General features: G+C 35.9%; 1 protein-coding gene across 1 annotated transcript in view; it reads left to right on the forward strand.

The window, feature by feature from the left end:
• Positions 1-17481, forward strand: part of C15H9orf85 (chromosome 15 C9orf85 homolog) — a 44898-nt gene extending 27417 nt beyond the window's left edge. Inside the window, exons 2-4 of the mRNA XM_008142079.3 lie at positions 954-1060; positions 16276-16389; positions 16926-17481. Of these exons, the coding sequence (XP_008140301.1) occupies positions 954-1060; positions 16276-16389; positions 16926-17079 (375 nt within the window). The 3' untranslated portion in view covers positions 17080-17481. The remainder of the gene's footprint in view (positions 1-953; positions 1061-16275; positions 16390-16925) is intronic.
• The last annotated feature ends 300 nt before the right edge of the window (positions 17482-17781 follow it).

Genomic DNA, 17781 nt, shown 5'->3' on the forward strand with positions numbered 1-17781 from the left:
ATTCCCAACACACTTTGAAAAGAAAATTATAATAAAAATGGGGTTTTCCCCCTCCTAAAGCCCTTTTCCCACCACTGATATTTACTGCATATGAGTATTTATTTTCTGTCTTGAAGAAACAAGGTTAGCAAGGTAACTTTTCTTTTTTAAAAAGAAATATATTTTATTGATTTTTTTACAGAGAGGAAGGGAGAGGGATAGAGTTAGAAACATTGATGAGAGAGAAATATCAGTCAGCTGCCTCCTGCACACTTCCTACCGGGTATGTGCCTGTAACCAAGGTACATGCCCTTGACCGGAATCGAACCTGGGACCTCTGAGTCCGCAGGCCGACACTCTATCCACTGAGCCAAACCGGTCAGGACAAGCAAGGTAACTTTTCTAAAACATTTTCCTTTACATGAGAATACAAAAGGATTCAATTGAGTAATTAAATGTCTTCTTGCTTGCAACTGCTTCTCCCTGGCACTCCTTTCTCAAGTTTCATAGTCTCCACTATAGACTGACAATTTAGAACGATCTCATTTCTAAATCTAATTTCTCATTTTTCAATGGTAAAGTGTGAATTGTCAAATCTTAAAATGTGAATTAGGTTTTCTTTATTATTACATTTTTATTGAGGTATAACTTACATACAGTAAAATGCACATAACTGTACAGTTTGAGTTTTAACATATGCACACATCAGAATCAATGGTGAGGACTTTCTCAAAATACTCCTGCAGGTTAAAAAGTTTCTTAGATGTTTCTGAGGAACACCAGTTAAGAATCTTTGCTTTTGTAAAGAAGCAAATTGAGGAATGTACATAAAAATACATATAAGGCATTAACACAGATTACAGTTAGGTTGCTGTTTTTAAAAAACTTAACTTTCTTGTGTGCCTTGTTCATGGGGTTTGCAATGCTAGCTCACAGATGAAATTCTCAATTTGCTTTTCTCTTTGTTTTTTTAGAAAATTAATACCAAACTTCATGATGGAGTATGTCAGCGCTGTAAAGAAGTTCTTGAATGGCGTGTAAAATACAGCAAATACAAACCATTGTCAAAGCCTAAAAAATGGTGAGTTAAGTTTATTAATTACCTTGCCAGTATCATATAGTTAATTATTTCATTCCCCAATTTTCAAAATTGTATTCAAATAAATATTAAGGTATATAGAAAAAAAAAATTCCATTGTCCCATGTACAATTTTATCTTATATGCTGAATCCTGCTTTGTGAAGGCAAATAGATTGAAAAACTGGATTGATCATTCCCTGACCCATTCTTCCATAAGTAATAATGCACCATTTTTATAGACTCTTGTGCATAAAAGGTGGGTTAGGGCAGAGAGGGGAATATTTGTTTTGCAAGTCTACTTCTCACTGATGAGGTAACAATATTTACTATGGATCATCTCTACCAAGGGGGCCTTAAAACAGCTCTGACTTTTTAATGCAACCCATGAAGATTACTGAAATGGCTGAGCTGGAGTATCATAAATAAACTGCTAAATTGATAACTTATAATTTAATTCCTTTGAATAGTTGGGTTTAAATGAAAAGATATTGGACTTTGTTTCTCATTCTTCTATCCCTCAGCCTTTTTCTTTAATTCTTGGGATTTTGTTTTATCAGCCTTATGTGCATCCTAATGTTGTTCCCTTATATCCTTTAGCTCAGCTGAATGAATAAGGGCCACACTGGAGGGTAATTTCTGCCTAAAAGAGAAAAGTGATCATTTGAAATATAAAAGTTAGCATTAATGTATGTGATAGTGTTTTTACATTCTGAGTTTTAGTTTGGTAGTCTAGGTAGAAGCTATTTAGAACACAGTTATGCATTGTTGCTTTATTTTCCTTTTAGTTTTTGAGTAGTAGTGGCAACTTCCTTAAATGTATTTTCTCTTCCTTCATGGGAGGAAGTTTTACTTAAAGTTTGGAAGGTTAGTCTAAAAAATAAACATGATATAACCTTTGCTGTTTATTTTTATTGAAAAATTATGTCAGACGTTTTGTGAATCTATAACTTGGAGTCAGGGAAGTTCATGGTGATGTTGCCACTGCCTAGGCAGTATAGTGTAACCCAGAGGCGTTGAGAGACCTCAGTTAGGTCCAGGAGATGAAGACCTCAGGAGCTGCTTCACCCTGAGGCAGATGAGGTTAGCCATAAAATAGCTGGTGGTGAGTGTAAAATGAGGGAAATAAAATATATTGTATAAGTACCAAAATGCAGATAACATGACATTAAGGCCTAAAGGAAGATCTCTAGAAATAAAGAAGCCTTAGGTATTGCAAAACAAATGATGGGTAATGAGAGACTAAGAAACTACTAGTCCAAACATGGTCCAAACGTGTTACTTAAGAGGTCACCTGTCTGGCCTAGAACATTATGAATTTCAGATTACACTGAATATGTGACACAGGAGGCATTTCAGAAAGCACAGCTTTCAAACTCTAATCTAGCATTGAGAGACTTGTAGAAAGGATAACTCATCTATATCCACCTTGCTTTCTCTGCATATTAAGACTTGACCAACATTGTAAGGGATTTAAATGCAGTGATGAAAGATGCTTGATGGGATGTGAAGGCGTCAAAATTCTGCCACCCTGAAGCTGCTTTTTGGGATGTTGATTTTTAAGCTGTTTATTAAGAAACAAAAGACCCAGAAAGAACCTTTGACCCTCCCCCCTTCCCTGCCCAAGAGTTTCAGACAAAGAACCCAGCTTCTGGAAGGAGATCTTATGATATTCCCCTTAGCCCAATTTGAATTAAGTAGGGTAAACAAGAGAACGTCAGGCAGGTGCCTGTTAGCTAGGTACCCACTGTGCCCCATTGTGTCTGAGTCACCTCGCACGGATTTTCCTGCCAGGGATGTTTTGTCTTCCTCAACTACCTGTAAATTGCCCATTCTCACTTCTGAAATCTATTATCCCCCCTTTTCTCCTTATCCAGAAATGTCTTACATACCCAATGTTGCCTCACTGTCTTTGGAATTTTTATGGATTTATCATGTCTATGTGAATTCCCCATGTGCATGTATTAAACTTTATTTTCTCCTGTTAATCTCTATCTTTTTAATTTGGTTATTAGCCAAACCAGAAGAATTTAGAAAAAGTGGGAGGAAAAGTATTTGTATGTATTTTAGACCCCCACTGAAGCTTTGATCAAGTATAATCACTTACAAATTAAATTTTTCTTTTGTTAGGATTTATACTTATTAAATCCTACCTCTAAAAAAACAAACATGTATTTAGAGAAACAAATTTTACATTCAGATACTGGTTCTGCTGTTTGGCTGTTTGGTCGATTTGCATATTACGCTTTTATTATTATAGATACCTCCATTGGTCTGGAGTTTGAGTAAATGAATGTTTTTAAAAGGCTTGTTGCACATAAATGTTTTAAGGCCTTCTATGGGGAAGAGTTGGGTTTCTAGCAGCAGGAGGGGAGCTTTGTTCCCAGAGAAGTCCTGCTTTTATATGTCTACTATAGAGTATGGGATAGTTGAGCCTGGGAAAACAAAAAATAATTCTATTGGGGAGAAAATGAGATAGAGGGGGATGAGATGTTGCTAACAAGTCATGCCATTCCGTGATTTACCTCTCTAACAATATGCTGGCTCCCTCTTTACTACAAAAGTTTTTCAATCAAATTAGCCAAACTCTGACCTTCAAGATAATCTTTTTTAGATCAGCCCTGTTTTTTTTTAAAGTTAACATTTATCTACTTTTCTGGTGGTAGTAAAAAACATACAACATAATATTTACCATCTTAAGCATTTTTAAGTGTAGATAGTTCAGTAATGTTAAGAATATTCACGTTGCTGTGCAACACATCTCCAGGACTTTTTCATCTTGCAAGTTTGAAACTATTCACATTAAACCACAACTCCCTGGTCTGCTCCTTCCATCTCCTGGTAACCACCATTCTACTTTGTATTGCTATGAATTTAACTACTTTAAAGACCTCATATAAATGAAATTTATACAGTATTTGTCCTTCTGTGACCGGTGTATTTCACTAAGCATAATGTCTTAAAGGCTCTTCTGGGTTGTAGCACGTGATAGAATTCCCTTACTTTTTAAGGATGAATAATATTGCTGTGTGTGTGTGTGTGTGTGTGTGTGTGTGTGTACAGCACAGTTTATTCATCCCCTGATGGACATTTGTGTTGCTTTCACAATTGTGTTTTGGGAGGACACTCTAACCAACTCAGCTGCCTAGACAGGGCGTAAATTATAACTTTTTTTTACTAAATCTGTCTCTCTGTTTTCACTTTATCATTCGTCTGTTGCCTATTGTGAATATTGCTATGAACATTGTGTAAATATCTCTTTAAGACTCTTGCTGAATCATACAGTAGTTCTATTTTTAAGTTTTTGAGGACTCTCCATACTTTTTCCATAGTGATTGCACCATTTTACAATCCCACCCACAGTGCACAAGGATTCCAATTTCTCCACACCCTTGCCAGCATTCTTTAACCCTTTATTTTTAAAGGAAAGAAGCTTGTACTCCTAAATTTCTGCTTAATAAAGAGGACCACTGCACTCATTTATCAAAGAAAGCAAATTAATACACCGAGAGCACCAGATATACTCACCAGCTTGAGGTCATATTTATGGCAGTACCTTGCACTCATTCTTTGGCACTAGAGTCTTTGTCCATCTATTGGCATTAATTACTTGTTTTTAGGGCATAAGGTAAAATTGCAGACTAATGATGGAGTGAAAACAGGAGAGATAGATTTAGAAAAGTTATAAATTAGGCCCTGGCTGGGCAACTGAGTTGATTAGAATGACCTCAAGATACAACAAGGTTATGGGTTCAGGGCACATACAAGAATCAAACAAAGAATGCATAAATAAATGGGACAACAAAAATCAATGTTTCTCTCTGTGTGTTTCTCTCTCTTTCTCTCTCTCCCTTCCTCTCTCTCTCCCTTTCTCTTTCTAAAATCAATTTTTTTAAGTTATAAATTAAAAGTAGAAGAGCACTTCCTATAAACAATGTTTATAGAAAACATTTTGAGGAAGGCACCAGAGAATGGAGGGAAAGATAATCAAGAACCCTGTTTTCTTTAATAGACAATGCAGTTAATCTCGAGCTGTCCCTGTATATCTTTTGGGGGTTCCACATAAATTGTCATTTATTCATTTATATTTCCTCTTATTATATAACTAGAGGCTCGGTGCACGAAATTCATCCCTCAGCCCGGCGTGCGCCCTCTTGCAGTCTGGGAGCCCTCAGGGGATGTCTGATTGCTGGCTTAGGCCCGCTCCCCAGGGGACATGCGTAGCGCTACCATGGAAGCAGGAGAGGCTCCCGCCACCACTGCTGTGCTTGCCAGGGCTTCTTGCTGAGCGGCGCTCCCCCTGTGGGAGCACACTGACCACCAGGGGGTAGCTCCTGCATTGAGCATCTGTCCTCTGGTGGTCAGTGCACGTCATAGCGACCAGTCGTTCCGCCGTTGGGCCAAAACCAGCTCTCTGACATCCCCCAGGGGGTCCCGGATTGTGAGAGGGCGCAGGCCAGGCCAAGGGACCCCACCGGTGCACGATTGGGGCCGGGGGGGTGGGTGTGGGGATCATGGGAGGTTGGCCAGACCTGATCTGCCAGACCACAGCAGCAAGCTAACCTACCAGTCGGAGCATCTCTCCGTGGTGGTCAGTGTACGTGATAGCTACTGGTCGACCAGTCGACTGTCTGCCCCCTGATTGTCAGTGCACGTCATAGCGAGCGGTTGAGCAGTCTTAGCATATCATTAGCATATTATGCTTTGAGTGGTTGAACAGCCGACCGGATGACCAGACACTTAGCATATTAGGCTTTTATTATATAGGATGTTGATCCATGAACATTAATCAGTGCTGTCTGTCACAAAGAAGATTTTCTATCTGCTTTGAACATACTAATTAAAGGTAAAAGTGTTTTCATTAGTGTCATCAATCGCTCACCTGTGTATGAAGCCTACTTTTTGACATTAATATTGATACAGCAAGGTTTGATTTAAAATTGCCTGACCTAAAGTGTAATGATTTTGATTTTCTCTTTTTTCCTAAACTACTCTTGGTCAGAGGTGAATTATTATATACTCTTAAGAATTATTCTAATCAAATCTACTGCAACAAGAAAAGTTCGTCCAGCCCTGGCCAGTGTGGCTCAGTTGGTTGAGTGGCCTGTGCACCAAAAGGTCACCAGTTCCATTCCCGGTCAGAGCACATGCCCAGGTTGTGGGTTTGGTCTCCAGTAGTTGTGTACAGGAGACAACTGATTAATGTTTCTCTCTCTCTCTGTGTCTCTCTCTCCCTCCCTCCCTTTGTCTCTCAAATCAATTAAAAAGAAACAGAGAGAGAGAGAGAGAGAGAGAGAGAGAGAGAGAGAGAGAGAGAGAGAGAGAGAGAAAAGGAAGGAAGGAAGGAAGGAAGGAAGGAAGGAAGGAAGGAAGGAAGGAAGGAAGGAAGGGGAAAGTTGGTTTGATCTTTCTACTTATTTTCAAACACCTCATTTAGGGACACAGGAAAGTGAATTATAACTTTCAAAGTTCTTGGAATTTGGGGATATTGTTTTCTTAAAAACATTTTCTAAGTAGCATATGATGTAATTCCTTAGTATAGTTTCAGAATCTTTCTCTGTTAGCACAGATTACTTAGAGCCCTTGCAGGAAATGTGTTGTGGATTTCTGTCAATGTTAGGTTTCTATTATTTGCACAGTAAGGGTGGAGTAGCACAGCTCACTGTTTACAAAAGCACTTAGTCATCGAATATGTGAGAGTATACAAGTGGAGCTTAATTATGATAAAGGTTAAAGTGCAATAATATAACCAAGAACTGGAGGCAGTGCCAGAAGAGTTGTGGCAGAGTAAAGTAAGCCTTTTATTTCTAGTAAGTACTAGAAATATAAGATCAATTCTTTTCCCCATTGATATTTATTGTATACCAGAGACCCAGTACATGAAATTCGTGCATGGGTAGGGTCCCTAGCAGCTGCCGGCTGCCAGCCGGGGCCTCCCTTCCTGGCTGCCGATGCCGGCCAGGGCCTTCCTTTGTTCCGCACTGCACCCTGGTGGTCAGCACACATCATAGTGAGCTCAGTTGGTCTAACTCCCGCCCAGAGGGAAACTTTGCATATTAGGCTTTTGTATATATAGATATCACTGGTTCTCATGCTTGTGTTCTCAGGACCATTTTATATTCTTTTTTTTTAATATATTTTATTGATTTTTTATAGAGAGGAAGGGAGAGGGATAGAGAGTTAGAAACATTGATGAAAGAGAAACATCGATCCGCTGCCTCCTGCACAACCCCTACTGGGGATGTGTCCACAACCAACGTACATGCCCTTGACCGGAATCGAACCTGGGACCTTTCAGTCCACAGGCCAACGCTCTATCCACTGAGCCAAACCGGTTAGGGCCCATTTTATATTCTTAAAAATGACTGAGGACCACAGAGAACTTGGTTTATATATGTATATGGGTTTTATGTATATTGATATTTATATTAGATATGAATAAGACATATTTAAAAATAATTATTTAATTATTTAATAAATAATATGAATATAAATAACATATGCCCATAAAGTGTTAATATCAATAACTTTCCAATGAAAAATAACTTTTAAAATAAAAATATTAGTGAGACAAGTGGTCCATTGAAAACTTCAAATTTTGTCTCTGATTTTCATCCTTAAATATGTAATGAACATTTTTTAACTTTTAATTACTTTTTTGTGTTTTTCATTATAAAAAGGTAAATGTCTTTTTACTTTTAAAATAACATTCTAAAAAAGGGTATTACTATCTCCTTTGTTAGTAAACATGGTTTATAGGAATGACCTGTGTTTTTTATTTGAACACAGTTTTCATTAAAATAATTACTTGTGGTATATGAATGGTCAAGATTGTTTGATTTTCCTAGGAATTATATGCTATGGAGAAATGAAAAAAAGGCAAAACCATCATTATTTTAATATCTGAAGTTCTCTTTGCAATGTACTCACAAAATTTTCTAAATATAGTTATTTTTTAAGGAAAATTAGGTAAAACTTATATTAGGTGATTTTAAAGTCTCTCCTTACTATGTATTTTATATGAAAAACACATTCTCAGGAGTGGTTCAATAATTTGCAGTTATTTTAAAGATGTTTCAGTGTGTTTCATGAGTTTTATGACAATTTGGAATTCATATAATGTATCATTAAAATAACATCTAAACCATTTAATTATTAAGATCAAGATTCAAAGGCTAGGCAGATATACTATTGTGGTAAAAAAAAAAAAAAAAAAATCCAGAAACTCAATTACTTTCAGACCTTCTCTCATTCTACTTCCAGTGAGGATGTCAAGCATGGATTAAGAGTTTTGAAAGAGAAGGCACATCAAGGTCCCACTTCTGTGACAGAAACTGGGAAGATGGTACACATCTAAAAATGTATATAATTTACATTTTCACAAACATGAGGAAACATGCCAGTTATAAAATACGTGTGTATCTCCTTACAAATAGGTATATTTATAGTCATAGAAGTACTAGCTTAATATAACCTAACCGGTTTTCAGAATGAATTTAAATTTGAAAAGAGAATAATCTGTTTCAGCAATAGAATTCCTTCTCTTCTCCAAATTGGCCTTTACAGTCTCAGCCAGCAGTGGGAACACTGGAAAGAAAGCCCCCACATCAAGGAAGTATTTCTTTGATCCAGTCAGGGGTTTACAAGTGGCAGTGTGCATAAGAATGTCTTAAAGAGTTTAACTGACAGATTGGGACCCATTCCCAAAATTCTGATTATGTAAATAATGGGTGTAGCCATTAATCTGCATTCGAATAAGCTATGCAGGTGATTGAGCCAGTGTTTGAGGCACTGTTTTGGGGATTAGTTGGGCTAGAATGTAGAATCTGTGATCTTTTGACTTCAGATTTCAAAACAGGAGATCCCATTTTTATGCCTAGTTTACATGTAAATTTTAACTTTGACAATTCAGTAAATAGTTTTATCCCTGAATTAGCTATTTAGATAATTAAGGATTGGTTTACCCCTGAAGTCCCTGGTGTGAAACAACATAGAGAAATGAAAACATTGTAATTTTCTTAAATCCTGAAATGAACCTAGCCAAAATAGGTTTTCTTTAAAATTATTTTAAAACTTTAAAAAAAATTAAAGCAAAAAAAACAATACAACACTGAAAATTTTCCTAATCCAAACTTATTTTTCCACTGATTCGACCACCAATTGTTCATCCATTCTACCAGTTGATGGACATTTAGGTTTTGCTAGTTTTTGGTGGTTATGAATTACACTGCCATAAACATTTATGTACAGGTTTTGTGTGAACATATGTTTTCATTTTTGGCGGGGCAAATACGTAGCAGTGAGATTGCTGGATTGTATGGTAAGGTTGTTTTTATATTGAACTGTCTAACTTTTCCAGAGTGGCTATACCATTTACATTCCCATCAATAGTTTGAGAGTTCCAGATATTTTAGCCGTAAGCTGAATCTCAGTGTGATTAAAATTTGCATATCTCTGATGACCACTGGTGCTAAGCACCTTTTCATGTGCTCATTTGGCATCACTATTTCTTCCTTGGGGTAGTTCTTTCTGTTCATTAGCTAATTTTTTATTGAGTTGTTTTGTTTACTTATTACTGAGTTTTAAAAGTTTTCTTATATCCTGAGTATAACTATTTTATCAGATATGTGTTTTGCAAATATTTTCTGCTTTTATATTTGGGTTTATAACTCATTTCCTGTTGATTTTATGGCTCTTCAATTATTCCAGCATCATTTGTTGATAAAGCTACCCTTTCTTCCTTGAATTCCCGTTGTCCTATGTTGGAAATTAGTTGACATATGTATGGGTTTATTTTTGGATTCCATTCTATCTCATTAATCTGTGTGTCTGTCACCAACCACACTATCTTGATTACTGGGGCTTTATGGTAAGTCTTGAAATCCAGTCAGGAGAATCTTCCAACCTTTTTTTTCTTTTTGAAAGTGGTTTTGACTATTATAGTTTCTTAGCTTTTTTAAAAAAAATAACTTTTAGAATCAGCTTGTCAATTTTTACAGAAAATCACTGGTCATTGCTACAATGTAGAAATACAGTTTATTTTTGTTTACTGACTATATATTGTGACTTTAATAAACTCACATTTTATTTCTAATACTTTTAAAAATAGATTCTTTGGGATTTTCTATATGAACACAGTTTTATTTCTTGCTTTCCAATCTGTATGGCTTTTATTTCATTTGATCTTGTGCTGTCTGGGAGTGATGAGGGCAGATATACTTGCCTTGCTCCTGATTTTATGGGGAAGGTATTCAGTCTTTTATCATTAAGTATGATATTGGTTGTAGATTCTTTGTAGATGCTCTTTATGAGGTTGAAGAATTTTCCTCCAATTCATAGTTTACTGAGGCTTTTTATTCTGAATGGTTATTAAATTTTGTCAAATGCTTTTTCTGCATCTATTGAGATTATCATATGGTTTGTCTTCCTTAGGACACTGATTTGGTGAATTACATTTATTGATATTAATATTGAATTAGTATTGCATGCCCTTGGGTAAACCCCACTTAGTCATTATATATATCCTTTTTATATTTTGCTAGATTTGATTTGCAAACATTTTGTCATAGATTTTTATATCTATGTTAATCTGTAATTTTATGTTTGTTTTGTTTTGCTATAGGGCCTCATCAAATAAGTTGGGAACTGTTTCTTCCTGTTTTGTTTTTTTGAAGGTTTTTGTATAAAATCAGTATTATTTCTTAAACTAGTGGCCCGGTGCATGAAATTCGTGCACGGTGGGGTGGGGGGGTGTCCCTCAGCCCGGCCTACACCCTCTCCAATCTGGGACCCCTCGAAGGATGTCCTACTGCCGGTTTACAGGGAATGGGCCTAAACCGGCAGTCAGACATCCCTCTCGCAATCTGGGACTGCTGGCTCCTAACTGCTTACCTGCCTGCCTGCCTGATTGCCCCTAACCACTCTGCTTGCTGGCCTGCTCACCCCCAACTGCCCCTACTGCCCGCCTGCTCGCCCTCAAATGCCCCCCCCCACCAGCCTGATCACCCCCAACTGCCCCCCGTGCCAGTGTGCTCGCCCCAAACTGCCCTCCCTGCCGGCCTGCTCGCCCCCAACTGCCCCTCTGCTGGCCTGCTCACCTCCAACTGCCCCCTGCTGGCCTGCTCACTCCAAACTGCCCCCCCCTCCGCTGTCCTGATCACCCCCAACTGACCCCCACTGATGGCCTGCTTGCCCCCAACTGGCCCCCCTGCTGGTCTGCTCACCCTAACTGCCCCCCCCCCCGCCAGCCTGATCACCCACAACTGCCATCCCATCCTGGCCTGATCACCCACAACTGCTCTCCCGCCTCTACCTCAGCCCCGCCACCATGGCTTTGTCCGGAAGAACGTCTGGAAGGTCTCCTGGAAGGTCTCCCAGTCTAATTAACATATTACCCTTTTATTAGTATAGAGGCCTGGTGCACAGGTAGGGGCCGGCTGGTTTGCCCTGAAGGGTGTCCCAGATCAGGGTGGGGGTTCCCTTCAGGCATGGGGCAGCCTGGGCGAGGGGCCTGTGGTGGTTTGCAGGCCGGCCACGCCCCATGGGGTAAGGTTCCCTGCTGGGGGAGCATGGCCAGCATGGGTGAGGGGCTGAGGGCCATTTTCAGGCTGGCCATGCCCCCCGGTGACCCAGGCTCCCAGCCCCTCCTTTTTTTTTTTTTTGTTTCCTCCAGCCCCTCCTTGAAGGGAGGCCAGGGTGGGCAGGAAGCTTCTCTTCCTCCATCGCGGGGGGCAACCCAAGCCTCCTGCTCGCTCCAGCTCCGTGGCCTCCACCATCTTTGTTGGGTTAATTTGCATACTCGCTCCTGATTGGCTGGTGGGCATAGCGGAGGGATGGTCAATTTGCATGTTTCTCTTTTATTAGTGTAGTTGTTTGGTAGAATTCATCAATGAAGCCATTTGGGTCTGGAGTTTTACCAGTTGGAGAGTTTTTAACTATGATTAAATTTTTCTTTAATGGATAGAGGAATTTTTAGATTAAGTATTACTTTTTAAGCAAGTTTTGATAATGTTTCTTTCCCAAATTTGTGCATTTCAATGATGTTGTTTGATTGATGGGCATAGAGTTGTCAGTAAAATTTTATTGTTATTCTTTCAATATCTGTTGGATCTGTAATGCTGTCCCTTCTTTGATTCCTGATATTGGTAATTTGTTTCTTCTCTTTTTTTGTCCTGATCAGTCTGGTTATGTGTTTGTGAATTATATTAATCTTTTCATTGAGCCTGGTTTTGGTGTTATTAATTTTCACTGTTTTCAATTTCATTATTTTCTGTTTATATCAATATTTCTTCCTTTTGTTTGCTTTTAGTTTAATTTATTTGTCTTTTTCTATTTTCTTAAGGTGGAAGTTTAGATTGTTTTTCTTGTTTAATATAAACATGTAATAATATATATTTCCTAAGAACTTTTTTAGCTTCTTTCTACAAATTTTGATTATGTGTTTTCATTGTCATTCAGTCAAAATATTTTCTAATTTTTCTGTGACTTCCTCTTTGACCTGAAGATTCTTCAGAAGTGTTCTAATTTATAGATATTTGGGCATTTTCCATATATTTTTCTGTTACTGATTTCCAGTCAATTTCACTTTGGTAAGAGAACATATTTCGTATAAGTTTACAGGTGTGTTTTGTTTTGTTTTGTTTTTTTAATTTATTGAGGTTGGTTTTATGGCTCAGATATGATCTATCTTGGAGAATATTTCATGTGTACTTGAAAAGGAAATATTGCTCTTGTTGGGTGGAGCGTTCTATAAATGTCAATTTGGTTCATAGTCTTCTGTCAACCAGGTGTTCTATATCTTTATTGAATTTTTTTTTTTTTTGTCTATTTATCCAGTTAGTTACAGAGAGAGGAGATGAAGTCCCTAGTTGTAATTATGAACTTGTCTATTTCTCTTTTTATTTCATAGTTTTCCCTCATTTATTTTAACAGCCTGTTGTTGGGTACATAAACATTCAGGAATATTGTGTGTTTTTGGAAAATTTATTCCTTCATTGTCATGGTACTATACTTTCTTTTTAACTATATATTTATGTTTAAAGTGGATTTTTAAAAATAGATTTTTATTGATTTCAGAAAGTGAGAGAGACAGAGAGAGACATCAGTGATGAGAGAGGATCATTGGTTGGCTTCCTACTGGGGATTGAGCCTGAGACCCAGGCATGTGCCCTGTCAGGAAATCGAACTATGACCTCCTGCTTCACAGGTCGATGTTAAACCATTTCTTGTCTTTTATACATAATGGTGCAATGAACATGGGCGTGTATATATCTTTTTGAGTTAGTGATTTCATTTTCTTCAGATAAATAGCCAGAAGTAGATTGCTGAATCATGTGGTAGTTCTATTTTTTAACTTTTTATGAACCTCCATACTTTTTCCATAGCACTAGCTATACCAATTTACATTTTCACCAACAGTGCACAAGGGTTCTCTTTTCTTTATGTCTTCACCAACACTTGTTATTTCTAGTCTTTTTGATAATAGCTTTTTAAAGGAATAATCTCATTGTGGTTTTGATTTTCATTTTCCTGAGAATTAGTGATGCTGAACATCTTTTCATATACATGTTGACCATCTGTTTATTGTTTTTGGAAAAATGTCTATTCAGATTCTCTGCCCAATTTTAAATCAGATTGTTTGTTTTTGCTATTGATTTGTATGAGTCCTTTATATATTTTGGATATTCACCCCTTATAGAAATATGTTTTACTTATATTTCCCCTATTCAGTAGGTTGCCTTTTTATTTTGTTGATGGTTTCCTTTGTTGTACAGAGCTTTTTAGTTTGATTTAGTCCCACTTGCTTATTTTGTTTGTTTGTTTTTTGTTAACTTTAATTTTGGTGTCAAATTTAAATAATCATTGCTTACAGCCCATGTTTTCTTTAAGTTTTATGGTTTCAGGTCTTACATTTAAGTCTTTAATCCATTTTTAGTTAGTTTTGGGGTATGATGTATAATTGTGATCCATTTTCTTTTCCTTTGTATGAGGCTGTCCAGTTTTCCCAGCAATTATTGAAGAGTCTGTTAATATATTTTTGACTTCTTTTTTGCAAATTAATTGACTATATATGAGTGAGTTTATTTCTGGGCTCTCTGTTCTCTTTGACCTGTATGTCTCTTTATGCCATTATCATACCATTTTGATCATTATAGCTTTGTAATGTAGTTTGAAATCAGGGAGCATGATGCCTCCAACTTTGTTCATTTTTCTCAATATTGCTTTGGCTATATGGGGTCTTTTGTGCATATAAATTTCAGGATTTTTTTTTTTTATTTCCGTGAAAAATGTTATCAAGATTTTGATAGGGATTGCATTGAATCTGTATATTGCTTTAAGTAGTATGGGCATTTTAACAATATTATACAGATACTAGAGGCCCTATGCACGAAATTCATGCAAGGGGCTCGGCCCTCGCAGCCATGGCAGCTTGCCTCGGGCCTCGGCCCTCGCAGCCCCAGTTTCATCGGGAAGGTCGTTCAGCTGTCCGGTCTAATTAGCATATTACGCTTTTATTATTATAGGTATGCAGAACATTCTATCCTAAAGCGATGGAATATACATTATTCTCAAGTGCACATCGAATATTGTTGAGGATAAATCATATGTTAGTCCTCAAAACAAGTGGTAAAAATTTAAGAAGATTAAAATTATATCAAGCATCTTTTGCAACCACAATAGTATGAAACTAGAAATCAGTTTACAAGAAGAAAACCATAAAATTTGCTAATTTGTGGAGAAGAAGCAACATGCTATTAAACAATCAATGGGTCAAAGAAGATATCCGAGAGAAATTTTTAAAAAATACCCTGAGATAAGTGAAAATGGAAATAGAACATACCAAAACATTGGGATGCAACAGTAACTGTTCTAAGAGAGAAGTTCACACCAATAACTGCTTACAACAATAAACAAACAACCTAACTTTATACTTCAAGGACCTAGAGAAAGAAGAAAAAAGTACAAAGCAATTAGAAAGAAGGAATTAACATAGATCAGAGCTGAAATAAATGAAACAGAAACTGAAAAGACAATAGAAAATATTAATGAGTTGATTAGTTAAAAACATAAACAAAATTGACAAATCTTTAGCTAGAAAGAGAAGACTCAAATAAATAAAATCCAGAATGAAAGAGATGTTACAACTGATACCACAAAAAATACAAAGATTCACAACAGACTACTATTGTACACCAATAAATTTGACAACCTAGAAAAAACAGATAAATTCCTAGACATACAATCTGCCAAGACTGAATCATTAAGGAAGAGAAAATCTGAATGGATTACTAGTAAAGAAATTGAATCAATAATCAAAAATTCCCAACAAACAAAAGTGCAAGATCAGACAGCTTCACTGCTGATTTCTACCAAACATTCTAAGAAAATTAATACCAACTCTTCTTAACTCTTCCAAAAAATAGAAGAGGAGGGAACACTTCCAAACCCATTTTATAAGGCCTGCATCACTGATATTAAAACTAGACAAGGATACCACAAGAAAATTGCAGGCCAATATTCCTGACTAATATATAAGCAAAAATCCTTAACAGAATATTAGCAAATCAAATTCAACAGTACATTAAAAGGATCATATACCATAATCAAGTGGGATTTGTTCCAGGAATGCAAGGATACTAGTAGTTTATCATCTACAAATCAATGAATGTGATACACCACATTAACAGAATGAAAGATAAAAATCATATGATCATCTTAATAGATGTCAGCCCACAGCTGACATCATATTCATCAGTAGAAAGCTGAAAGCTTTTCCTGTAAGATCAGAACAAGACAGAATGCCCACTCTTACCACTTTTATTCAACATAGTATTGTAAGTCCTGGCCAGAGTAATTAGGTAAGAAAAAGTAATAAGGGCATCCAAGTTGGAAAGGGAAAAGTAAAACTGTCACTGTTTGCAGATGACATTTTTTAGGCATTATGAAAGCAGATAAATCTCAAGTACATCTGTAACCTGTTACCTAGAAATGCTTTATTTAATGTAAAGTTATATAAGATAAATACCTGAGATTGGAATTTCTTTTTTTATTATCGTCTAAAGTTTTATATATGCCTCCTTTTTCTGAGATTGGAATTTAGGAGTTTTGATTTTTGGGCTTTTTATCTAGTCATTTAGCTTTACTTCCTCATTTTATCAAATACCATACATCTTAGGTAATTAGTAAAAATTAATGTTTGATTTCATTTTCTACTTTTAGTGTTAAATGTTTACAAAAGACAGTGAAAGATTCTTATCACATAATGTGTAGACCATGTGCCTGTGAACTTGAAGTTTGCGCAAAATGTGGAAAGAAAGAAGACATTGTTACTCCGTGAGTATTTCTTTTATGTTTGGGTTTTACTGTTTTAGTAATTGGTAAGCGAATTTTATTTAAGGAAATGTTCATTAGCTCTGAGGGTCTTAGTAAGTTTCAGTGTATCACACTAATGTAGACTTTTTCTGCCTAATAGAAAAAAGTCTTAATTTATCATTACAGATTGAAGTGAAACTTTGTAAGTGAAACTTTATATTTTTAGGAAATTAAAATATTTATCTGTGATGTTCATATTCATTACTCATTATTTAAAAGTTCCTTATTATGTAACTACTTTTCTTTATTGGACATCATGCATTAATTTCTTTGAGCCTACTTTTTTGACAACAGTCAATAATTATATATTGAAAAAGACATTAAAGAATTATAATAATATAATTCGTTGAGTTTTAACTTAGTCTTCAAGGATTTTTTTCTCTTTACTTATTTCATTAGGCTTCTGTTAATCAGGAAATGTAGTGTAAAGTTATTTTCACTACACAAGTAAATAGTGAAAGCCTGGGAAATAACGAGGTTTTTCCTTCCATCTTTAGGTTTAATAAAGAACCAGAAAAGACAGAAAACATTGAAAATAATCCGCATTCCAATTGTAGAAGAAGCTGCAGAAGAAATAAAAAAGAAAGTGATGATTTAGATTTTAATATTGATTTAGATGACTCAGAAGAAGATGACAGTCAAATAGATTAATATATTAAAAATCAGTGTGAAAACATGAAATTTTGAACAATTTTAGACTTTGAGGGTTTTACAGAAAAATACTGTGAAATCCTAATAAAGAATTTAGAATGACCTATAGAAAATGATAACATTTATACCTGGACAATATAAATTGTGTATAATATTTGAACAATTATAAAACTTATGCAGAGTTTTCTTACAATAAATTTCCAAGTAGCGTATGCTAAAAGATCTGCCAAGTGAACATTGGGGTATCATAATGCAGTTCATGGGAATTATGTAGAAGAATATCAAAGTAATAAGATTCAGAATTGATGGTTCTGTAAGAACTATCTCATAGAAAAAATCAGATGACATTATTGTTAGCCTCAAAAATTGGTCCTCAGGTATGTACCTTTTGATAAATTTATCTCAAGTAAATTATTCATTAAAAAAGCCTCCTTAATGTTTGGTTGCTTTATAAAGCAAAAAGTTAATTTTTAAAATAATAATGTGTAACAAGTATGTAGCAGTTTTTTAAAATATATTTTTATCATCACATTTTTAACCTTTTTTCTTTTATAAAATATACATACAGAAAATTGCATAAAATAATATGTATAGTTTAGTAAATACCTATAAAGAAAATTCATACATCTATCACACAGATGAAGAAACTACTCCTAAACAATGTAAATTAGCTTTATCTGATTTTTGAAGTTTTTCTTTTTA

Source organism: Eptesicus fuscus, chromosome 15, assembly GCF_027574615.1.
Source record: "Eptesicus fuscus isolate TK198812 chromosome 15, DD_ASM_mEF_20220401, whole genome shotgun sequence".
Taxonomy (NCBI): Eukaryota; Metazoa; Chordata; class Mammalia; order Chiroptera; family Vespertilionidae; genus Eptesicus; species Eptesicus fuscus.